At 39.6% G+C, this 26,055-nt stretch overlaps 2 protein-coding genes across 4 annotated transcripts; one reads left to right on the top strand and one right to left on the bottom strand.

Annotated features, from left to right (window-relative positions):
* Positions 1-128: 128 nt before the first annotated feature.
* LOC117393990 (importin-13-like) lies at positions 129-16,898 on the bottom strand. Of its 2 annotated transcripts, none has more exons than XM_033991992.2 (23): positions 16,809-16,898; positions 16,341-16,424; positions 13,101-13,226; positions 12,395-12,751; positions 11,736-11,989; positions 9,267-9,407; positions 9,043-9,184; positions 8,787-8,953; positions 8,446-8,566; positions 8,209-8,356; positions 7,943-8,124; positions 7,757-7,783; positions 7,522-7,656; positions 6,320-6,472; positions 6,035-6,115; positions 5,819-5,956; positions 5,585-5,681; positions 4,083-4,135; positions 2,539-2,605; positions 2,381-2,439; positions 2,213-2,302; positions 1,956-2,137; positions 129-1,881 (listed from the first exon to the last, which is right to left on the bottom strand). In XM_033991992.2, exons 2-23 carry the CDS (start codon positions 16,407-16,409, stop codon positions 1,785-1,787), a joined length of 2,886 nt encoding a protein of 961 aa, XP_033847883.1. In that variant the 5' UTR covers positions 16,410-16,424; positions 16,809-16,898; the 3' UTR covers positions 129-1,784. The 2 variants fall into 2 exon arrangements, with proteins under 2 accessions (XP_033847883.1, XP_033847882.1); XM_033991991.2 differs by having other exon boundaries at positions 16,341-16,532; positions 16,809-16,880.
* Positions 16,899-17,594: 696 nt separating this feature from the next.
* Positions 17,595-26,049, top strand: LOC117393993 (mucin-2-like). Of its 2 annotated transcripts, XM_055221300.1 has the most exons (6): positions 17,649-17,902; positions 20,260-20,457; positions 21,665-21,712; positions 22,263-22,736; positions 24,169-24,326; positions 24,693-25,368. In XM_055221300.1, exons 1-6 carry the CDS (start codon positions 17,830-17,832, stop codon positions 24,735-24,737), a joined length of 996 nt encoding a protein of 331 aa, XP_055077275.1. In that variant the 5' UTR covers positions 17,649-17,829; the 3' UTR covers positions 24,738-25,368. The 2 variants fall into 2 exon arrangements, with proteins under 2 accessions (XP_033847885.1, XP_055077275.1); XM_033991994.2 differs by lacking the exon at positions 21,665-21,712 and having other exon boundaries at positions 17,595-17,902; positions 24,693-26,049.
* Positions 26,050-26,055: the final 6 nt, after the last annotated feature.

The raw sequence follows: 26,055 nt of genomic DNA, 5'->3' as shown, positions 1-26,055 counted from the left end.
TACATCTGGCACACTACTAGATGACATTTTGTTGCATGTTTGGACTTGTTTTGTTACTTACTTTAATGATGTGCACCACGTGTTTATCAAAATGGAACCTAACTCCAAAACACTCAAAAAGACAACAGTTACAGTCTTAGATATATTTAATAAATTAAAGCCAAGGTACAAAAACAATGTACATTTTATATCGCCCTCCCCTCTTCCACATACAACTTAGTAATAACTGTGACAACCACCACTTTCATTGATGCAGAACAAAGGTAGAGCCACCAATTATTCACAGTTTTATTTTATCTAACTGGCAGGACAGCTGATTCAAAGTCTACATCTTCTTGGGCATCTACAATATGCCTTTGCCTTGTCTCTTGCCCCCGGACCCCACCCCACAAAACACATATACATGCTACATGTTTGCAGGCACCTTGGATAAGACAGAAGGATTAGACTGAGATTAAGTTAGAGCACATAGTAGTACATTTCAATGCTGACTGAGTGCTAATAGATATCCACTGGGCTTTCTACTTTATACAACCATCACATCACTTCACTTACAATATCTTACAAGAACAGTTAAGCAAAGATTTGTGTTACTCCCAATGCATTTCTCTACTAACTCCTAATCCTTCTTGGTCCGCTCCAAGGCAGTAACCCAAAACCTTTTTGGGTCCTTACTCATATAAGCATAAGGGCAACAGTCGGTAGAGAATAGATAAATAGATGATATTTGATCATCACTGACTGGCCCTTTAATGATAAGATATGTGTAATTGAGTAGTGATAAAATAGAATATGCCCGGTAAGATGCTGAGTAGTATAAATGAGTATAGTAAAATGAAAGCTCTTTGCTAAAACAATAAGGGTACATATGCATTTGTAGGTCCATTATAAGTGCACAAGTGAAAAGGAAGTGCACATTACCTTTCACACAGGCATACATATGTTTATAAACACACAAGTGTTCAGTAATAACAATAATTTACACATTTTGATTAATTTTTGCAGGATTATATTGACTAACCATTTCAACTTGAGGATAACTAATCGCTTCTGTCCCTTCTTTGTTACTGTAACATTATTATCTTTGAACTACAATAATTTATTTCAATTTCCTGTAGAGTAAATGTAGCTTAAGAAATTATGAAAATGTATTTGGGACCATTAGACCTGTAGTCCAAAACAGTCTGGTTTACTCCACTCATACCATCAGGAGTTAAGTCCAACAAAAGCAAGTCACAGAAAAATGATTTGGCAAATGCAAACAGGTTATAAACCATGTCAGGTGAAGTTTGTTTAGTGATTTTCTTTTCTTGTAGATTCCTTCTTTGAACTTTTGGCATACTTCTTGTCATTAGCAGCAGGACTGACAACCTCCATACATTTATAAGTGTGTGTGTATATATATATAAATATATATATGCAGAGTACACTAATATAATTCATTTGAAGTAGTTATGTATGATACCACTACCACTTCATATCAATGCTAATCACTAGGAAACAACCTCAGAACCACGGGAAGATCAAGAAAGGCAGAACGAGAAGATAGGAGACATAAGGCAGCATGCTGGGACTGCTGCTCCCCTAAAGACTTTGAAATAACAATCAGAAGAAACTGAAGCAGAGGGCTGCATCCCAAAAGCCACAGTGGATAATAGGTCGGTGTGGGTCTCATCCTGCAGTGAATGGAGTATTGTAATTACAATCATTTCATGTTGTCTTCATAGGTGTGATAACTGCTGTGGGATCCAGAGGTCATGATTACGAGACCCTTCAAAGTAAAGTCAGTACTCAGCAGCGTACTCTGTCCCATGAAGCCCTCGGCACAGTAGAGTAAACTCTTTCACCATCTCTTTCACCTTCCTTTTGTTTACTCGTTCTCTGTGGGGGCACCAAACATAGATCAATCCAATTATGACACTACACCAACATACTATACAGGGCACTAATGATACCTAAGTATCTGCTGACAGAAACGGTCTTTCTGTTCCGTTGTGACCCGTGAAGAGGGAAAACCAGGCGGCTGCAGCGCCTCCTTCAACCAAACATTGAGCAGTGCAAAACAGTGCTTGTTCAGAGCAAATAGCACTTCTGCAAACTGGTCCATCAGGCTTCGAGATGCTCCGCCCCCAATGCCCTGGAGTTAAAAACAAGTCAGTTTTAGTTACAGCGGGCTGGGGTTCTTGCTTTTTACCTCTTTGAGGCTACCCACCTCCAAAACTGCCTGAAGCAACAGTTTACCCTCTTGCTCAACTATCCTGGCCACTGGGGGCACATCATAGCAGTGGGGTAACAGCTCAGTCTACAAAAGGCAAAACAGAATTTTAACATAACCACAAGTGAAAAATCATGTATTTGAACCTTTGTATAATGAGCTCACAAAGAAGAAGCAAGTTGACTTGACAGTTGGAGCCTCTGGAAACTTTAGCGACAAGATTCCTAAAGCAGAGCCAAACATCAGTAAAGTGAGAGTGGTTTATGGGTATCACATCGATATAACTACTGTATATTCATACAATACAGGATAATAACACTCACCACAATGGAACACCGCCTTCACATCAAGAGTTTCAGACAAGAATAAATCGGGTTTTCGCTTGAGAGCCTAAAAGGGACATGAGACACTTAACAGAGCATGTTTTGTAGGTCAAACCCAAGCATTACTGCATCACAAAATTCAACCTGTGCTAGAACTACTGCAAATCCCCCGTCAGCCTGGTAGAAAGATCTGACTGAAACAAAAGACCAAGGACAAATCTGTCCACCAGGCTATAAATGCAACTATTCAAAACAATTGTCCAATGAAGAAAGTATAACAAACAAATAGCAAAAAGTTAAACTATAAAATCATTAGAAAGTCAAACTAAATGTAATGATGACTTTGGCTTTGTTGCTTTAATTCTATTCTAATTGTTGAAGAATTACTTTTGCTTGTTTTTGGTTGACTGGACTGAATGCAACAGAAGTGAGTAATTAACGTGTGCAGATAAATACAACTGATCTTGTAATGAACTCATTCAGATGGAGGAGAGAGGGAAAGAGAGATGGAGAGCAGATCTATCCAAAGATAGAAAACAAAGAGTAGGATGAGGACAGAAGACAAAAATATAAACAGAAGAGCCATCAGCCAATTTGTCTCAACTGATTAATATTAATCAAATATTAATTCATTTGGGCTCCAATTGGCTCTGGACAGGAATGAGCTTAAAGGGGGGCATGGCTGGGAGACTAATTGATCATCTTAAGCTAAATTCACAATCTTCATTTGAGCTGAAATATTTACTAGACCAGTCAGTGACAATATTAGACCCAATAGCTTAGGTTTCCTGTTCCAAATTATCAGAGTGGAACAGTACAGATTCAAGTCTGTTGCAGACACCTCTGAAGATTCAACCCCAGGAACTTCTTTGTTCCGACCCACACTGTACTGGACGAGATTAAATGCCTATAAAAGAGGTAAGCATTAAATCCTCTACATGCAAAGTAAAACCAGCCTGGCCAACCAAGACTATACTCTTTCCCTGTAAATGGGTCCTGTCTCCAGGAGTTTTAGGGCATAGGAGATAACTCGCCAGGTGCAAAAAAAAGCTGATAAGAAAATATGCAAATGTGAATATTAAGAATATCATCTATAATAATAAAAGAAAATCATGCAGAAAAAGTGTGATCTTCCAATTAAACCAGTATAATGAGATATTTTTCACATTTTACAGTCTTTTCACGTTTTATGCAAAACCTCAACAACCTCTGGGCATGTTAGCACATTGCAAAAAATATTATTTGGTTATCAATAGAATTCATTTTTATTGTATTTATTTTATATCACTCACCCCTATCCTATGACATGATTAATACAATCTGTTGTGTATATAAAGTGAAGCAAATGTGACTACGTGTTAATGTGACTATTCAACTCCACAGCTCTTAAAGATACCCTTGTATGTCATTCCATTGCCTCGCCTTTATGATGGGGCACACTAAGGCCCAGAGGACAGGGAGAGGGGTAGACAGAGAATCAGGAAGAAATCAGGAAAAGAGAGAGAGAAACCCAAAGTGAATGAAATAAGAAACCAAAAACACACCTGAGCTTGGAGTTGCATAAATGAATCAACAATATCAGGATGATCCCTGGGTCCTAAAATATAATAAAGATGAAACTTAAGAAATCATAAAAGACTAAGAATAATATACAAACAGCAACTGAATAGATTCAACAGTCATGTGGAAATCAAAGAGAACTCAAAATATCTCATAGAAATAATTCACACGCGTATAAGGAACAAAGGGGAGAAGGGGCATATGAAGCTTTGGCAGAGTCTTTGAGGGACAGACCAACCAAAAACAAAAACAGGCAGAGGACAGAGACATGGGACTGTCTGGAGAAAATCAAAGAAGTAACGAGAGAAAAAGAACCAACCTAAAGAAACAAAAGTGGGTTTGGAGTGGGAACCCAGGAGGCACCTCTGCTACTGTCTTAGGTTAGGACAGGGACACCCAACCTGAACAAGCCTTAAACCTGCTCCCCAGCCGCACAGCTCATTACATTGTACAGTGCTTCAGGGGTCAGGTTATAAACAAGGGTCCATTCAGAAATCTCCCCTTTTATTCAAACATAAATATGTTGCAACAATCACACAAGGTTAACAGGGATAATGTGTCAGTCCTCCCTTTCGCTGGACACAAACTACAGAACATCTAAAATGCTGTATGCCACAGGCAGCTACTACTATTTCAGAAGAAGAGACATAGAGAAACAGTCTCACACAAAATCAAATGTGTCTGTAGTGAGCGGCCAGCTGTAGTTGTTCCCAGACTCCAAACTGTTGTCTTGCTTTAAACCCTGCATATCTTAATCACGCTCAACCCCAGGTACAGGTCTTATTGAGCAGGCTGCACAGGCCGCATCCCTCACATCAGGACTACCAGCTCTGTGGCAGCCAGCTGAATAAGTGTGCTGTGTCTCCCCACACTGTCCAGGGCACCTGCTCAGAGAAAGGAGTTTAGAGGAAGTGAGGCAGCCATTACCAGTGAAAGCAGGAGGACGGCACAAAACAGAAAGGGAGAAGCAAAGGAACCTGAGGCCTTTTTGCACCCAGGGGACACCATGCATTAGCATTTTATAAAGCTTCAACTCAGCAAGTTGCTAATCATGTAAAGTGCACATTATGCATTCAAATTTTCCAATTAACACAGGAGTAAGAGATATACTGGACATTAGGATATTGATCTCAAATGCATGAAAGTCAATAGTTTGTGCAGAAGAAACAGAGGCCTGTGCTGATCACATCTCAGAGAGCCCCTTTGTGGTCGCAGTTACATTAATGAGTAATGAGCAAACGTCTAAAGGTCGTTGGTCAGGAATCCACTGACCTCATTCTCATCGCCCCCCACCCCAGGCTCAGAGTAAATTAGTCCAGGAATGCAAAGCATATTTGCAATGCTTAATCAATTTGATGAGGTTTTTACATTTTCCTCGTGTGCATTGGTTATTGTTTTGATCCTTTAAAAATATCTGTGACATGCAGACTGGTAAAATAAGAAGCACATTCAGAGTGTTCAGGCCAGTCCATGCTATACCCCCTACCTTGCTGGAAGATGGACAGCGTTACTGAGGTAACATGCTCAAACAGAGCTTTGATGGGCGGAAAATGGTCCGTCTCACTGGCAAAGATATGTACCATCTGAAAAAGGAAAGAGATAATTTATCAATAACTAAATATCCATAAGAAAGGAAAGATTTTGTGATGGTAAAGGAAATAATATGGGTTACTAAACAATTAAAAATAAGCCAAGAAAAGAAAATACACATTTAAAATACCTGTCTGGTGAGGTCTAGAGCTGAGGCTTGAGGGATGGTGCTGTACATCTGTCCAAGCATCTCACTGAGTTGAGAAACCATCGGTGCAAAGTCATGAAGCAGGGTCTTTACGGATTTCTCAAAGATTGCGCACACCGCCTTTAACACAAGAGCGATTTCAAGTGGTGTCTATTTTATTTTACATACTGAAAGTTGATAGCTCTGTAAAAGCTTTACCTCTACTACTTGTGAGTCATTGAGCCACTTGCTGAGTACCTTTTGTATGAGAGCAAAAACCTGTTGCAAAACTACTACCACCTAAAACAAAAATATACAGAACAATACAATTTTATCCACCTGTGTGCCAGTCAAAAAACTACTTTTTACTTTGTTTTACAACAAACAAGATATAGGAATATTCACGGTTCACAAACACATGTATTTCATGGCATTCAATTGACTAAAATGAATCAGTTTAAATAATGATAACAGATTTACAATGTTATTTGTGCAGGGACTGACCGGGTTGGGACCAGGTGGTTGTGGAGTGGACTTGACAGGAGGCGCAGAGCCATCCCCTGAGTCATCGTCCTGTTTGCTGATGTCCAGTGTCGTAAACAGGTTAGACAGCAGGCCCAAGATATGGATAATGGCTAGCTTATTGGATGGATTTGGCTGAAAGAACAAGATAATATATTTAATTTCCCCAAAGTTTCTGGGAAATAAATAGCAAAAAACCTAATCTATTGCTGGTTTCAAACAAAAATGGTCTTAAATGTCTTCAAGGGCAGCACTAGCTACAGGTATGAGATCACCCACTTGGGATCATTCGACCCCATTTTATTCTTAACCTAAAGGTCTAACCACTAGGTGCCACTATTCATCATATTCTAGACACAGGCAGCCAATTTCATAGTCTGATGTAATGGCAATAGATCAAAAAGCCAGACAGAAAACAATGAGAACGGAGGAAGTGAGAAAAGATGGATGCGTTACAACAGTGTGAGTGTGCGCATATTGTGAGAATGAACTGACAAAGATTAAAAGGCTTCAGAGATGGAATCAGCAAATATTAAATAAAGTATTTTTAGATTGTCTCCTTGCTTTATTTATATCTTCAAGCACGCTGGCCTACAAATCATCTGATATTTGAGAAAGAAAATTTGATGCTCAGACTACAGTCCAAGTATCAGTTACAATACAATAATCATGTGTGATAAGGACTAAAATCCTCACTAATATCACTGGAACACCTTATAATTGTCCGACCATTTTTAATGGTTACAGTTAGGGCTACAATTATTTAGATAATACAATTAAAAATAAATAAATAAATAAATAAATAAATGTAAAGTAACTTGTACAACCTTGTATAGTCTTCTCTTCAGGTGTAAATGCCCCTGGGTGTTTCAAATGTGTACTATGAACTTGATCTTGATTTTACAAAATAAATTGCAAATCTAATATCAAGGCTCATAAAAAAAATCACAATTACATTTTTTTTTTAAATCGCTCACCCTTAGAGTACTGGTGTTATAAAAAGTAATCAATTCTTTCTGTCCCTATATATGAATCACTCGCCCAAAGCACAAGGTCAAAACCATCTGGTCCCGCAGAGAAATGTTCTACCGCGGTGACACCACGCAGACACAAGGGCTGTTCTGATTGGCTTGACTCCAACCGTGCATGGCTTTGTTGTTTGTGTGCCGTTTGTGCTCTCGTACCGTTTCATCCGCCAGTTTCTCGAGCTGCTGAATGTAAGGGGTGATGAGGGAGTGAAGGTTCCTTAAGATGTCCTCCACTGGGAGCGCCGATAGCAGGAAGCCAAGAGCCTGCATCAGCCACATACACTGACTGGTCTGAAAAGGCGGAATGACAGGTAGCAGAGAGAGAAGAGCTATGTTAACACGCCAACAAACAGCACAGTAGATTCTATAAAAACACTGAATATTTCCTTACCTTATGGATTTGTTTTATAAGTACCTCCTTGAAGAAAAAAATTGAATAAAATAAATAGAGCACCCCAAACCTTCACTCATACAGTACAAATATATTCAATAGTGTGACAAATATCTATAAAAGATACTATGAAGATTATACTAATATGAAATCAATAAAGTGAATCTTATAAATGAATTATCATACCTGAGAAACAGCTACTATATTGGTTGCGTAGGGTGGCAGGTCATATTTACACTCTCTACAGATTTTCTTTAAAGTAGAGACTGAAGATACAGAGAGGTCAGGGTTTCCTAAGGCCTGGAGCACCAAAGGCAGTACACTGCTAAGCATGACCGGGTGGTCCGCCAACCACTCAGCCAGAGCACCTAGGAAGAGTTTAGACACTCAGTGAGATAACCTGGTCTGTAGTCTGTTTTAGGAAGGATCTTTAGGAAGTGGCTTTGTCTTACCAATAGTGAACATGACTGTGTCGGCGAGCTGCACATTGTTGATATTTATTCTAGGGATGAGTCCTATTAAACCGGGAATAACATCTGAGTAATTCACATCTATTGTCTCGGCTATGGACTGGAAGCCATAGAGCAAAGCCTCAGTGTGCTGAAGGAAACATCAAAGTCAAGTTCAAAAACATATATTTTTAAAATAGTTTATACTAAAGCGCATTGTGTAAACTCTGTCTAACCCACCTGCCATGATGTGGGTTGTTCTGTGTTGGTGAGCAGTCGTCCTAGTTTGTCATAGAGGTTACTCAGCAGCTCAGCTCCCAGCATCTCATACACATACATGAGGGTGTCGGAGATGTCCACCCTGAAAGATATTCACACACCCTCTTGAAACAGTATCTGGTAATTTCACTGCCAGGCAGATTTTGCTTTCTCAGCAGAGAGTCTAGTGGGAGTCTATTAGAGAAAAACACACTCATTTGCTGAACAATCTTCTTGTCAGGAAGCTATTTCTGAAACACTTGTGCTGTCACTAAGGGGCTGAACATGTAGTGTACAAAATAGTGATGGAAATAATTTCATACCGGTAGATTCTGAACTGTTCCTTTTCGTCAGAGGACCACGAGGCGTACTCCTCGTCTGAGGGGAACTGTGCTTTATGGAGCAGCACATCCACCAGCTGAAAATAGACCGGCCTGTAGACCTGCAGATACACCGTCTGCTTGTCCGACTCAAAGGACATGATTTCATCCTGCCAAAGGTAGAAGGAAACACATCAGTGACAAACTAGGCCTTTACTCACTATTATCCACATACATAACAGATATCACAAATACCTACTTGTAAGGTGTACCAAAAAGTAAGTGTTAGGGAACTGGTAGTTTCGTTAACTGGATAGTGGCCTGGAATGCCAGTACAAAACATGATCATGTTGACTAAAGCCAGGAAGCTCTGCCAGTGGTCCACCTGCTCTAGAAGAGCTCTTCAAATCAAACAGAAAAGAAAGAATGAAGAGAAAAACTCATTCAGAACTCATTATTTGGTATGAATAACAAGGCACAAACCTGGAGTGATTTTCCCCAAGTGTGACCGCAATCCTGCAGATGCCATGACAGGTCTCCATGTCTCCAGTCTGTACCGCCTCTCGGAGCTGGTCCTGAAGGGCAAGCACTTGGGGAACCATTTTCAGTAAAGTGTTTGTGTATCTGTATTGGGAAAAACACAGAGAATCCGTAGCAAAGAAAATTACGTTAAAAACACTCAGTGTCTTAGATTAATGCTGATAAATATATCATTTTTATATTTTGCTTAAAATCCATTACTACTGACCCTGTAGTCAGAAGTTTTTCTGGGATATTCTGGTGCACACACACACACACACACGCACACCCCCCCACACACCCCCACACACACACACACACCAATACAGGGATTGGTTAATCTGAACTGCTCTACTGTGCAGCTGTCAGTTATTGTCCTGTCTTCTTCATGCTGTCTCAGCCATCTTTAATTCTCCTCACTTCAGCTCAGACACATGTGCTGAGATACAAATTTTACAGAGAACTGAGCTCGTCCACTCCTCAGGACAGAGTGAGGTCTCTCCAAATAACATAGAAATCCTGCAGTCACCCGTAATGTCAAGAGTGAGAGGGTGACATTTCAGAGGGAGCTGTGCATCTGAATGTCACAGCGGATATGGTGTTCAGCTGTGAGTATGAGCCATACAACATGTGTCAACCCCAGGGGCTTGAACGAACTCAGCTTTGTCTTTGAGAAGCACACCAGGAACTGTGTGCATATTCATCAATGACACTAAAAGGTTGTGCCACTTTACCATAAATTAATCTGTTAAACAGCCTCATAAACCCAGTGTTACAGCTCAGAGCAGCAGAAACAACACAAACAATTTAAATCACTGCAAAGTTGCTCTTGTTTTATACAAAAGAAAACAATATTGCTCATCTGAAGTTTCTGATCTGTCGGTGAAGTGCATTTCCTCTGTCAGTCTGGGGCACTGTTTTTACTTTAATTTCCCTAGGGTGCTTCTATAAAGTGCAGGGTAGATATGTGGCTGTGTTTTATACAGCTTACATCCCAAAACAACAGCCCACACTGACTCAGCATTCTCCACTGAGAGCCCCTCCCCACTAAGAAGTGACGAGACTCGACAAAAGAGGCGGGTGACTTTGTATTCAAAGACATTGTATTATTTTAGCTGTTCAACCCGCTCTGAGAGAGGTCAAACTAAATGCACTAAACTTACTGTGGGTGTGTGGTCGCTGTGCACTCAGAAAATCATTCATTTTTAACAAGGCACTTATGAGATGCAGGTCATGTACTCTAAGCTTTAAAATGGGGGCTTCCAGAGAGTATGATTAGATTAAATCTATAAAATGAATTTGTATGTCTTTTCCCATTCATCTTAAAGATAGCATTAGGGAAACTGACCAAAGACACTGCTGTATTCCCTGGTCCAACTACAATTACATTTTCACAATGTATTACATTTTCCATCTCGCTCCTCCCTCCTTTATCATCTATCCCCCTCCCTGTCACCCCTTCTCTGTCCCCACCCATGAGCCCCTCTGCAATTACTGCAACACACTCAGAGGATGGGGAAATGGGTTGCCAGGCAACAGGATGCAGCTGGACCAATGGTATCCCCCAAGTGAGTTGATGGGTATGATTTTAAACAGAAAAGCAAACATGGGACAAGGAGCCATATTAAGTACATAGTACCATAAAAGTGATTAAAGAAGAACAAGATCAATTATCATTAATTTAAATAATGCATAATAAATAAGACTCTTCACTGAAATGCATGAACAATTGTAATATCTTGCCCCTATTTATTGAACCTCTGCAAATAGCAGACAGTAAATTTAACTTATATTAATCAAAGTAAAAAAACAAAACAATTCCAGTTACCACCACCATCTCCACAGCATTATAGCAGTCACAGTGCTGCACTCCATAGGAATGCTACATCACAATATTGTCTTATATGTGCACAGCTGACACTGACACTTCTCTTCTAGCACTTTTTCTTTTGGTGCACCCCATCATCTGGGTCCTCTCTCCCTCCAGGGAGGGAGTAATGGGTGCCTGCCTTGTCTGAATCAACCAGGGCACGATGACATCTCCCTAGATCTGTAACCATAGCAACGGCAGCGGACCGGGAAATGCTGCCCTGCTCCCTCTGGCTGTCAGCACTCCCTGATAAACCCTCATCATGGTTCCTCTATGCCCACCCAGCGCCCGCCCCACTCAGTTTACCCTTTACCTCCTTCGTCCACATTGTTCTCATTACGGCGGATTTGACCACACTGTATCAACAATATCAGTAATATCTCTAATGTAAATTTATCCATAAACATAACTGTGATTGTTTACATATTTATAGTTATATATTCTTTACTTTTTGTCATCATTACTAAGTGAAAATCTCTTTATTCTCTTCCATAACAGTTACATTTCTCCAAGAATAATAATTTTGATGTTATTTTACCACACACAGTGGCACATAAGCGCACCTTTGGGAGTCAGGCTGTGAGATGGCATTGACAATGGCCTCTACAGCCGTGTCGAAGAGCTCCGGGTCAGACAGGGCACTAAAGCAGTCGTGCACCAGGCTCTCGCTCTCGTTTATAGGCACATCCAGCAGCACCCATGACGACAGGCAGCGCAGCACCCGAGCCTTCACTGCCCCAGGACTATCTGTCCGCTGCAACAGCTGCTGAAGCAAAGGACACACTGCCCCCCACTCTTTCCCCAAGGCACCCCGAACCTACAGCCAGAAAGAAACTGGGTTAAACTGTTGTACCACTACATTTAAACATGAGAGGCCAACAAAAAGGATTATATTGTAGTATAAAAACAATTGATACCAACAATTGTTACCTAAATTAACACCAAAACTATCATTCCAAGAAAAATTAAATAGATAATGATACAATGATATGTACATTCTTGGTCTTGTTGTTTCTGAAGTATTATGCCCACATGGTAACAAATATTGTGTTATGTGTATTGCATACAATTTTAATTATGCTATGGGGATTTCCAAGGAGAAATGAATACTACTGAATCTATGTTATAGCATTTTTAAAAAAAATGTTTAATTTGAATTGCAAAATTGGTATCAAGCTTTTCCCCAGTATCAAAATAATGTCTGCTTCCATGGCTTCCTCACCTGTCCCTTGCGATACTGTGGCAGTCGGCTGGTCTGAAACTCTTCAGGGAGCACCGTGAGCAGCTCAAGCAGGGCAAGGCAGCGTGCCCGCCCATCCACCCCACCCCCCTCCTCCTGAAACACCCGCACCATCTCTGATACAGCACTGGGCCAGGCCTCTGGCATCGTGTTCAAGGCCAGAGATGCCAGGGCCACACACAGTCGGGTGAGCACCATCTTGGAGCCGCTGGAGAAGCAGGCAATTTGTGAAAACAGCTGACTTTTCAGAGACTCGTACTGGTCTGTGGGAATGTCTGACCAGTACCGAGAGATCTTGGTGTGGAGTGCACTGGCACCAAAGTACTGAATCTCCGGCACCTGTGGACAGAGTAAAAACTGTATAACTTAAACACAAGCTTTACAGTAAAAAAACCCAAAAAAACATGTATGTAGGAAGGGATTTTATAAAATTGTTCATAAACAATAACAATCAATCCACTTCCAATGAAATACTGTTTTTACTAATAAAAATTGTGACATTGACAAGCTGATTAGTTAATCAGAAAGGTAAATTAACTCCTTGTATAGGATTACTTCTGTGGCTAAAATCAAGTAGTTACTGTTTCATAAAAATATAGTACATAGTGGCTCCCAATATTATTTTAATTCAAATCTTCCTATGAGTTAGCAACATGTACTATTATATTTAATAAATGAGACAGTGTACCTTGTCTGGGCCAAGGAGAGCCCAACAAAACTGCCAGGCCTGAGGTGAGACCTGGGCCTGCATCAGCCATTTCTGTGCCAGATTTTTGTTGTCTATATTCGGGTCATAGTAAAGCTGATGGAGGGCCTGGGATGGAGAAGAACAACATATTAATATTTTGCACACGAATCAATGTTCATGTTCAGGTGTGTGTATTTGACAGTAATCAGGTAAAACAGTACAAACCAAGATAAGCAGTTTATGTCAGAAAAGTGGTGAAGCAGAGAGCATTGACCTGAAAATAGCAGCACTCTCTGAGGTATAGTTCAAAGTAATTTGAGAAGTAATTTGAGTGCGAGGAGAAAGAGGGAGATGATGCTATGAAAAGAAAAACACATGAAGAATGGGCGTGGGAGAGACGAATAAAAGACAGGCGAAGGAAGCATTAATTAAACAGCCACCTCTAATCCTGTCAGAAGATCTAGTCTGGTCTATGCACAGTGCTGCTAATAAGCCCCCTTTCTGTCTCACACTCTCCAGCATATGCAAAAGCTCACTGAACTTAAAACCACTGGCAACCACCTCTAAGCGTCTCTAAGGCAGCACAGGGAGAAAAATCCATTCTGTGTACTTCTGATTCTTGTCTTTCCCTGAAGCCTGATCACATCAATTCTGCTACAAGCAGCAGTCCTACTTTCTACAGCTATCTTTCTATTACTAAAGTTTCCCTCAAGCTACAGCTGTCCATCCAGCAATATACGGTCTTCATGTCAGTCTAGCTCTTTCTTAGACACTCTCTGTAACAGGTAGGATTAATGACTGTGGTGCAGACACGATGGGAAGGGTACAATGCTGAAGCGCTAGGGATGAATATCAATATTACATCAATGGCTGATGAAGGAGGGGAGTGTCAGGTGGTGATCGTTTGTCGTTAGCCATCCTGCAGTGCAAGTGTGTCTGTAACCAACATTTAGTGAAAGATTTTTATTTTTATTACTAAGTCCTAAAACTGGTGCTGGCTCTGAACATGGTGTTAAGGAGGTGGTTTTCGGATGTGCAGAGCTTGTATCTGGTTAATAAAAGATACATGCTTCATCTAATATGTAATATTTTAAATGAACTTCATGTTATAACTTTATGCCATTATCAAAAATAAATAGCAAAAAAAAAAAAAAAAAAAAAAAAAAATATATATATATATATATATATATATATATATATATATATATATATATAAATTTCTTGTAATACTAAAATAAATATACTGTTACAAAGGACTGATTTAAAATTAAATGGAGGAAATTAAAGACTGCTTTCAGCATTAGCCACATACATAAGAAACAATCAAACAAATGATAAAGATGAATATAGTTGTGAAAGTTGTTTTGCTGCTCAGGTGCCATAACCTTTTTTGTAAGAGACCGACTTCAAAGAAGAATCAGATCATTACTGTGGTCCGCAGTTCAATGGTAAACCTCTCTGTGTCCAATTCTGAACCATGCCATGTCTTTGTGTGACTGCAACTGTCCTCCCAAGGCTTATTATCAAAGACACAAAACAGTCTGCTCATTTAGTGGCTTTAATCTTCTCATAGAGACAGCCAACCATTCAACAGCCATCTTATTGTAATAACTTCTCCCCTCTATGTAGTCTTAATCATTGGTAAAGCCGAAAACCAACAAGAGGAGGACGCTCTCTGAAAGCCCATGTTTAACCAGGGGTGGCACAGCATTGGCAGCCACTGTCTGAGGTGATTATCCTCAGGCTGCTTCATCAGGAGGAGAAGACACAGTGGTGAGGTGGTGCTTTGTAGCAGGGTCCACCATCTGTTCACACGCCACACGACGGGAGATGGTGTGATTCTATTTCTAATGAGCCCCGGGGGTAACAATGAAGCAGAGATATGCCTTACATTTAATATCAAGAAGAACCATGTACTCATAGTGTAGATTATAATAAAAGCCACTTTGCTGAAGACACAGTTAACACAGTGGCGCTCACACACCTGTAATTGTGTATGTGGAAAAGGTAAGCGGTTTGTGTAAATATGTCCCAGTTGGCTTGACAACAAGACAGAATGTAGGAAATGTATATTACAAATACAGGATGTACACATGCCAAGATCACAAGGGCAATTGGTTAATTGTAAACTAAATGAGCATGAAAACAAGAAAGGTTAATGAAACATAACCTACATGAAAATAGCTAATTCGTTACTAGTTACTAGTTATTAGTAGTTGGCAAAGCACACTTACATTTCATGACTTGTATTACTTTTTTGGCCCACAATTACATCCACTCTAACCAAAAGAAAGCATTGGTATAACACTCCACTGTCTTTTAATATTACGATTACATTTATTGGCAATTAAAGTGTAATGAGAAATTTTTAAAGCCACCTTTATTTAATATTGTCTTAACCCATGGGTTTATTCTGTCTCAAAAGAACAAGCGGTTAAAATCAAACTTTCTTTTAAGCTGTGTGGCAAATTCATTTGTTTGTTGACAATGCCAAAATGTAATGCGTATATATAGCCTCTCATTATGCACTGCAGGATGGTGACAATGTGCTACTTTGTTTTAAGAAACGAAGACGGAAGAATTGAACAAAGCTCTTTCTATTTCTACTGGAGCAGGGACCACCATCTCGAACATGTTTTTTTTTCTCTTTTTAAAAAAAAAAGACAATTTAACCAGAATTTAGTCTCCAATAGGACACTTGTGAGATAGGTAAGGAAATGTACACATTGACATCCAAATTGCCAACATCCTGGTGTCTTCTCACTTTGGTTATTTGTCCGTCTTAAGATGTACTTTGTCTCAGCTGGAATGTGGCTCATTTTCCACAAGATCACATCTGTCCCACTGGCCGCCTAAACTTACCATCTCCTCAGTCAGAACCTGTCCCGCCATCCTTCACTCGTCACAGTGCATTGCATACTCCACCTCTCTCCCCGGTGTGCGGGCTCCCCACCCTTTTCGTCTATTCTCTTGTGCCCCAGCCAGTGGCCACCCAACAGAGACATTTATCACAGCAACCAGGCGCACCCACCAGTCAACAGTGTCCCCCACAACGCAGATACTCAAATCACATCATGGTAACAACACCAAAATAATTAAGTTGACAGCACTATCTTTTGGATACTGGAAATGTCTTGCAAACAGACACGTGTCAACAGAGATAACCAATCACTGTTACTACGCATAATCTGACATAATAGCAAACTTCTTAAGAGAATCAAATGTGGACGAGGCACTGACCTTCTCTACGTTTTCCACGGTGAAGTCCAGGGCGTCCGGTGTGATGACTATCCTCCCCGGCGTCTCCATATCGCGGACACGGAGCTGTCAAACCATCAAAGACGAGCGGCACATACACGACCACAGCACCAGCATTAGAGTCGGTTTATCACATGCTAATAATCTCCAACTGTTCAATCTAAGGCACCGCGGCTGCAAAACACCAACAGGTTCAGGTATGGTTAAATTATGACACCAGATGCTAGCCGGCTGCTAACATTAGCTCACTGCCACCAATAGAGATGCAGTAGCAACAGCTATCTGTGCTAGCACAACTAGCTAATGTGCATTAGCATTCATATAACTTCGCCGTGACTAACACGATCTACGCAGCCATATTAGCGAACTGAAAACGTGATATTACTATTATTACGAATAAAGTCCATGTGTAAGATCCGCAAGGTGAGAAAGAGCAGGATATTTCCGCACCTTTGTGTCCTCCGTCAGTATGAGACGATGCTGGCAGCTCCCAGTGTCTTCTTCTACCTCTCCTCCGTCATCAGGAGTCTGCGCTCCACCGGGCACAGCAAGACAAGGAAAAAAATCACAACAGTTTTCATTCTGTCAAAGCATCTAAACTGCACAGCGAAAACGATCCACAGATGAAAGCAAATGTAGAGGAAATGTGATAATGAATGCTGCATTTTGTTATAAACGAGAACTAAGACCGTAATGTTCATTAAAAAAAAAAAAATAAAATATAAGAATAAAAACAGAATCGCACGGAACATTAAACACGATACATCTGATAATGCACATTCTTTCTGTCCATTCGTTTTAATGGGATGCTATAATGCTGTAATTTTTTATTTGGATTTTTGTTTGCAGGGTCCCCACATGTATCTGGGCAGATTTAGTAATGGAGCAGTAGCGCCCCCAAGTGTCCTATTAAATAACTGTAAGCCAGAAGTTCAATAATATATAAACTAGTAGTAGGCTATTGATATGTTTTATGTAAAATTATTAATACGTAGACAAAAAATAATAAGACTTTTCAATTTTTTCCTAAATTAGATTTGGTACATTTAGTAGCCTCGAGGCCTAGTAGGCTACTTCTTAAATACATTTTCTCAAGCAACGTTTTACATGACCAAAGGACTTGCTATTTTATTTTCGGAACGACATAAAAGGCTGATTTCAAATGTATAGTTTTAGATCTTGTAGCTTCTTGAAATGCAAACTATTTTGACCAGAGAACACGTGGCACAGACAGGCGAGGAAAGAGGAGGCGCGCTCACAGGACGCACAGTTCAGCTCCTCTCTCAGCCACGCACACATCGGCCAAACCGCGGCTTGAGTTTCCACTGGGCTACAGAAATCAACTCATTTCATTGTTAGAGTGAAGAGTTATACAGCAACAGTGAAACAGTGAAAACAAAGAGGACAGGTCGTGCGAAAATCCTGTAACTTCGGTCGTCATCGTCCTTTCTGCTGGTTGGAGAGAGCGGAGATGATGGAGCGCAAACTCGGATCCAAGATGTTCGCACTGCTGCTGCTTGGACTGTCAGCGCTGGCTTCATATGGTAAGAAACACATTTAAACCATCGATATGTTAAATATATGTCTATTTTGAGTATGCCGAATGAATGCTATTAGACCTACAGTGTTAATTTTTAAGTTTTGTCAAAACTACAAATTCTGAATATGAATAATTATATATTGTATTATTTGAATTATATTATAAAAGACTGAAATGCCATATAGTATCAGTTTTACAGTTTATGTGTCCTGTGCTTACATTACATTTTCTTTTCTTTTTGTTCTAATTCTAGACAGTTGCCCCTATGCCCTTAAGTCTAAAATCCCATAGTCTAAGTATTTAAATGGTTACAATATTAATATGTAACCTATGTAAGGCACAAGAAGTTAGCTGGCCTTGTTAATGATATATTGTAGTTGTCTTTAAGAAATACGAACTCTCAAAAGTTTGGGTAAGTTACATGAAAAAGCTTATGAGTCATCCCTGTCTTATTAACAAATATTAGTTTCACCATCATTGCTTAGACTCGTGGCAGTCATCTGTATAGTCCTAGAAGTTTATGTGCTATGCAAGTTACTGTTAGAAAAGTTACTTACAAGACTTCAAACCCCCCTTTATTGTAGTTTACATTATATTTTCCTCTTTGGCCCTTGTCCCAATAACACTGTGATCCTTCCTCTCAGGCCTCATACCTGCTCCAAACATCCTGCTGTTTCTTTGTCACTATCTCCTCTCACATAATATGCTGCTAAAAGTGTAAAATCACCCTTGTGGCATTTGAAAAGGTTTTACCAGGCAAAAATGCCCCGTTAGTTCATGCTGCAGCAGTGAATCTGAATAGAAAGCAGCGTGGCTTGGCTGGAGGACATTTATTAGTTGTAAATGAGCGGGAAGTACATGGTGATAAATGGCAGCTCTAACTGTGTGCAGCAGCCGCACTGTCATCCTCCAGATCCACACTAATTGGGCTCCCTCTTTACTGCTGTATTGGATTTTAAAGCAATGAAAGGAGACTAGGAGGCTTACTTTAAACTGTGACCTGAAGCAGAGATAGTTAATAAAGTCTTGTAACTAAATAGTGCACATGTTTCAGAGAAAACTGTTACAATTTATTAAAGATAGTTTAGTTTTCTTGTAAGAATGTTTCTTGTCAATGCGAAGCTCTTTGAAAACAAAAGAGAAAAAGTCATGGCATCAGTTGACACATACACATTGTTTGTGTGTAAAGCATTAATTAATGGTGAGTAATAGGTGAGTGCACATTTATCTAAGCTTCGTAGTGCCTGAAGCCTTGTGTAGATGACTTTTGATTTAGTCCTTTTATACTGTCAGCATAGTGTCATACATCACTGTTTATTACAGTGAGCCTTAAAATTATCATGCCAAGTAACTCCTGATTTGGATTTCATTGTTTTATCTTATATGAGTGCGACTGTTGTTAGCTGCTGGCCTCATGGAGCATTGTTTTAATTGTGTCTTTTGCAGTGATTCATAACTGATATTAGTTCCACCATTGTTTCTCATCATGACATGTGACAATCACAGTACATCTGTTTTTCTATAGTGATTTGCACTTTTGAAAGTCATAACTGACATCTGTTTGTGAGCCAACGATTGGCCCCATTTTCACTTTAGGGTTACGAAGGAGCACACATCCAGACTGACTCATAGGGTGCAATATCTGTGCGCTGCAACAGTAACAGTAGTGCCTTTATTAACCTGGCCACTCACACCCAAACTCACATTACAGGCAGTTACATGCAAAAACACACCTCCGCTCACCTTTACTGGTACACTTTGAAGCAAACCATTTTATATTAATGATAGTTCGACATATTTGAATGGTCAATAAAGGCATACAAATTGTTAATAGTAGCTTTAGCTTTACTACACTACTTGTGATACCACTTATTAATAAGATACTAAATGTGATAATTTTGTTGAATACTACAGAAATGCAATTTTGAAGTACTTTATTTCAGTGTATGTTTGGAGTATCATAGAGTTCAAATAAGACTGCTCTCACTGTTATCTTCTTTTGTTCATCTTCAGACCATGCTGATGAACTTTGCAGTTGATTATGGAAGTAATCAAAGGCTTCATGGCAGCATGTTTCCCAACAATAATCACATTACTTTGTATTAGAGCTCTGGACCCTGTCAACGTAGAAAAAGAGTAATTATTTGTACTGAGGCTGGTGCATTAGACAACAGATCATTGAATTAGAGTTAAACGTGACACATGGGACTAGGCAAAGATTTGGCACATTTGTTAGTTTATGTGATATTCTAAATGATTGCATTTCTATTTTTTATACACAAAAAGAGCCACAATGCGATCTGTATTGAAGTGTCTTTCTAACCAGCACTGACTGTATAATTGCTGCTGTTTGCCCCTCAGATAATATGGTCAGCACAGTGGCACCAGAAAGTCCAGCTGGTCCCGGTTCAGACTTGGCTGCAGGACCTGAGTCTGGATCTAGTCTCGAGGAAACTGTTACTGTCAATGTGTCCAACAATAACATAGAGACCAGTCCTACCCGTGGTTTCAACAGGACTACAGAGCTGATGCCTTTGATACCACTGAACATGTCCAATGGTAAGTTTTCACCTACATATTTGTTTTTAAACTAAAAATAAGTTAGCAGGAAGAAAAGCTGCTGGTGGTTGATAATGAAGCTATATTTAACTGTTTTATCTTGGTGTTGAGAAGTGGGCCACAAAGCCATAGACACACTGAGTGACCGGGTTACAGTGTTGAGAGTCAAAACCACTAACAACGCAGCCACAGGCCAGGGACTATAAATAAGAGGGCTCAAATATGGTGGATGTGGTTCAACCAGACTGGATCATTGAAGTACAGTACAGTCCAAAAAACGCTCTTAACTACTATTGACTTTTATCATATTTTCCCTAATATGGTAAGGGGCCAAAATACTTTGAAATACTTGAAATTTGGCCTTGCATCAATACTGATACTGCGAGAGGATTTTGGCGCCAATCCTGTCAGTGAAAATAGTAATCTAAATACTATTAAAATAGTAATAAAACTCTGAGCTAAAATATAAAATTAGACGCACTATAGTATCTTGTTAATTACAAAACAGTGACAGCAGCAGTAATTGTATAAAGATGTACTTTTTTTAAAACAACTATATACTGCATCTTCCTTTGTTCATACAAACTCTACATACTGTATATTCCGGTCTGTCGTAACGGCAGGTACAGGAGCGGACCAAGGAATGCAGACTCGGGGCAATTTTACAGTGTTTATTAACAGTTTGTGAAATAATATGAGTCAATAGTTCATTAAACACACGGGAGGCGAACCAGGCGTGCGGAGTGTTGAGCAGAAACAGGGAACACCAGGACCAGACGAAGACAGGATCGGACTCAGGAACAGAGCAAGCCAAGCGGGGGTAGTCCGGAGCAGACACGGAAACAGCCAGGGCCGGAGCGGGACAGGACCGGAGACGAGACCAGGGGGAACCGGGCAGGAGTAATCCAGAGAGCGAGGACCAGGGCAGGAGACGAGAAGCAGGCCGGGTGACCAAGACAGGACAGGAGGCGAAGACGCGGGGTGGACTGTACCGGAGCTGGAGCGCAAGGTCAGGAGCAGGAGCGAGCGAGGGAGCAGGAATCTGGGAAACAGCAAAATCCAGTAAGACACGAGTAAGCAGGTAACGGGATACAAACTTGAGCTGGAACATTCACGTTTACACACGGACGGTCTGGCTCCGAGTGTCATCTGCCGAGCCCTCATATCCTCGACAGCAGGTGGTGATGATTGTGCTAATGCTCTCCAGGTGCGCACGGGAGGAGTAGGAACTCTGCCCAGCTCCGGATTCAGACAGGTAGGGGAGGGGGAAAGCACACAGGGAAACAGACAATGCAGGCATCATGACACGGTCTTTGTTCTCACTGCGTGATGAGTGATATAAAGAAGACAGGAGTGATTAAATATGGTGTGAGTTCTCACAAGGGGGATGTGAAAGGTACACCCCCCCCCCCCCCACACACACACACACACATGCACACAAATGCTCAATCTGTTTAAAAAGATGTCATTCTCCCTTTACTCCATTTACATGTCTGATTGGGCAAACTACAGTAAGAAATGTACATTTTTGTGTTTAAAATGAAAGTTTTCAGTACACAAAGAATTTGAATATAAATAGACATAGATATGTAGATAAGCCTATGCTTCTAACCTGATGGTGAGTTAATGTGATTTCTCAAAGTCATATACTGCTTTTTGGACTCTCAAGATGCTTTACAATGTAATAAAATTGGAAAATAAAATACATTTATTTGGGATATTATAATTTACTACTGCCAACTGTCTGATAAGGAATTTATTGGTAATTTAGCATTGACAGTAACTTTTATATTCCGCCTCCTCAGGAACCTCCACACCAACGGTCTCTTCAGAATTTCTTAATGAGACCATATCGGAAGTGTCAACGTTACGTCCTACTTCAGAAAATCAAACCTTGCCCATTCTTCTTACAACCATCTCTACAACCACTTTAAGCTCAACTCCAAAAAATGAGACATTACCTGTGCCACATACTTTTTCAACTCTGGAAACTACCACTGCTTCACAGCCAAATGTTTCTATTCATACTGAAAATATCACAATTAAACCGACTGAATCTATAAATTCTCCTGTCACTACTAATACAACTAGCACTGCTACAACTACTTCAGCTTCCACCACCATTGCTGCCAGTACTACACAAAAAAGTACTCAGGCACCGGCAACCAAGTCAAAAAGTACAACTTCTACTACACATTTAGAAGTACCAAGTGAATCACCAGTGGATGAGGCCACTCACAAAGCCATCACGCCATCTCAACTGAATGTGGGAGAAGATAGTAAGTATTTTATATTATAGAAAACTCCTGTAGTGTTGCTTGTTCTTTGCTGTTAACTGCTACAGTATAGACTAAAAGAAGTCAATGGGCGTGTTAACAAAGACAATGTTGTTTTTTTGTTTTCCATCCACTGTCCACAACTTCAACAGGCTCCGTCGCCACCAAGCACTCCACAATTATGGCTCTGTTTGTCCAAGAGTCATAGTAGTCATGGGACTTAGGCAGAGAAAATTTTCTTGCTTTTTCTTGTTTCTTGAATTGCCATAGCCAAAATCCCCTGGCAAGATAACAGCATAATATAGGGGTGTCACAGACAGGGGTGGGTAAAATTTGTTTGTAGTATTCAGTCAGCAATATTCAAACAATGTCTATCCAACAGAAATATGTTAGCTAAATGTATTTATTAGTTGATAATTTTTATTTATCTTTATTTTATTCAGAATTTGTATTATAAACTATATACTGAATACATTGCATATCATCATTCATATCATGAATATTTTCAGAATCATATCACCTGTATCCTCTTTTATAATGCTGTTAACTTAACATTTCCAGTTAACATTTTTATGGACTACTAATGCATTCATATTGCAAATTCTAGATCCAATCCAAGGGCTAAATTTGGACCTAAACCAGGGTTGAACTTGCACTGAACCAGGTCTAAACTAGGACTGCCAGGACAAGCAAGCAAGCAGTGGTCCACAGACGTTTAAGCCACATGTTGATATGTGCATCTCTAAAGTACATTTATAGTGTGCACCTAAACAGAGACAGTACCAGTCCTAAGTTTCTGCTTCTCCCCGTGTGGTTTCATTACTCCATACTTGGCTAAAGGCCTTTTTCCGTCAGACAAGAAGCAGAACAGACTATTCACTGGTTTGTGGTTGTTTTGTTTGAAATGGAGAATACAAAATCATTGAAACCTTCAACATTCTAAAAAGTATTTGGTTGTGCAAAAATATATAAACAGACAGTAAAGATATTATAATTGTAGAAAAAGTTGGTACAAAACATTATTTGTTTAATACACTGCCCATACTCCTGTGTTTGTCTTATGTCCAGAGTTATGGGCTAGACTCTTGAACTGCTGTACACCCACTAACTGTAGCTCTCAGGCATCTATATTTAGCCCATTCCGTTTGCACCATATTAAGTCATCTGGTTTAACTTCATTAGTAGCATGGTTTATACATAGCACTGAACCTTTTTTATTTCATTATTTTTTGGGGATATACCATTTTGTGATATGGTCCAAACATACTAATCCCCCACTAAATAGAAAACCACACTTACCCCAGAACCAAGCCGCTTCATTCATTCAATTCAATCTTTTGTGTGTTTTTGTATATTGGTGCACCTGTGTTTTGTCTCTGTTGAACTGTTACAATGTATATAAATATGTCCTAAAGATATTGCTTGTTTATTTCAGCTACTATAGTGCATGAGGGTCCCACCCTGGACCCCCTGTTGGCCGGTTTGGTCTCAGCCTTCATCATTGCTGCAGTCATCATCACTCTGCTCCTTTTCCTCAAACTGCGAAGGAGAGACAGTCGACCCGAGTTCAGGAGACTACAGGACCTGCCTATGGTGAGCATATACCCTCTACTTTATTATAGGATATAGCAGTAGTAATATAGCAATTTAAAGCTTGAGCAGCAAAGTAAAGTACCAAAATATGATTTTTAATTGACTGTATAAGCGTAGCTTTGTAAAATATATAGTATATTTAAAAGAAAAACTGTTACCCAGTAAGAAAGTTGGCTCTGAACAAACACAAATCAGTTTGAATTAATTTAGGGGTCATGTATTGCAGGCATGCATGCATAGATACAGGGGCACATTTGGGTAGATCAAATTTGCCAAACTCAAAATAGTAAGGATCATTCAAATTTATCACCTGACTGTGGCAATATTTTGTAATAATATGGGCAATTCTTCATGTTTTTCCTTTAGGATGATATGATGGAGGACACACCCTTGTCTATGTACAGCTACTGAAGGAAGCCATATTTAAATTTCAAATACTTGAACTGCGCTTTTGTCACAGCCATAGTTTTTCTCTTCTTCATCTGCCCGACAAGGAAGGAGCTCTGGGTTTATGCAAGAATCTGTCCTGATGGAGGAGTGCTGGATGAAAAATGGAGAAGAGAATTATTTTTGCTTCAACCCACTTTGAGTTCACTTGAGTTGGTGATTCGTGAAAAGCGGACATTTTTGAACACTTGGATGGTTCCTAGCTGAATATTGATTGAATCTAGTTTCTGAATAACTTGGGACACTGTCTGCTTTTGGAGTCACTTGTTTAAAATGATAGACTAAGGTATTTGAATTTGAAACATTAAGGTTAAGTGTTACAGAGTTTGCACTTTATTTTTTCAGGGGTTGAATGAATAAACTATTTTTGTGAATGTGATAAATTGAGGCTTTTGTGCCTGAATAAGTTTGTAATGTGCATACCCTGGTTTGCTCAGATGCTTAAGATTTTGAGAGGTTTTATTTTGTATTTCTGCTGTAGATTCTTGTTACATTCATTGTTTTTGAGAGTGCCTTAACACATATTGTTCAGCTAAATTTTGTTCCAGGCATTTTAATAAAAAAAAAAGTTGTCATTCCCATTCAAATCCCAGTGATACATTTCCTTTCAGCTTTTCTAAGTGTACCCTGTAATTTGTAAATCACCTTTTTGACCAGATACTCTTAATTCCTTACCAGTTTTCCAAGTTTGGGACCAGCACAAACAGTATACTGGTTAGTCTTTTGTGTTATAAATACTACTGACTAAATGTTAAAACAATGTCATGAGTTTTGTTGCTGAAAAATGATTTAGTTGATGTTTCAAGCACTTCAGTTTATTTATGCATACAACACTCAAATCAGGCAAAACATTATGACCACTGGAAATTTTGTAACACATTTGCTGTTGAGCATGTTTTAAGCATCAATTAACAAATAGTTTACTTTTAGATAACAAGATCACAATAATTCAAATGGTAATGACAAAAAAAATTTGTCACGGGTCTTGGTTCTAGTTTAGATGTAGTTAATTTTTGGTACATAAGAGCCTTAATATTTGGTCATATTGATATGCTTCTTCTTGCTTACTAATGTCACTACATTCAATCACTGAATGCCATTGACATACTAAATGAAGAATGAGCTGCCATAACCATGTTCCACTATTCCACATCATTCTTAAAATGCTGTATTAATTTCTCGAGCAGTTAACACCTTTTATGTTGTGCTGAATGATGTATGTGCTTTTTTGTTTAGCATTGTACTTTGGTTCAAGATTCTTACAATTAAAACTCTTTCGTTA

The sequence above is a fragment of the Periophthalmus magnuspinnatus genome, chromosome 4 (genome assembly GCF_009829125.3).
Source record: "Periophthalmus magnuspinnatus isolate fPerMag1 chromosome 4, fPerMag1.2.pri, whole genome shotgun sequence".
NCBI classification, from domain to species: domain Eukaryota; kingdom Metazoa; phylum Chordata; class Actinopteri; order Gobiiformes; family Gobiidae; genus Periophthalmus; species Periophthalmus magnuspinnatus.
This window is presented reverse-complemented; position numbering and strand designations above follow the sequence as displayed.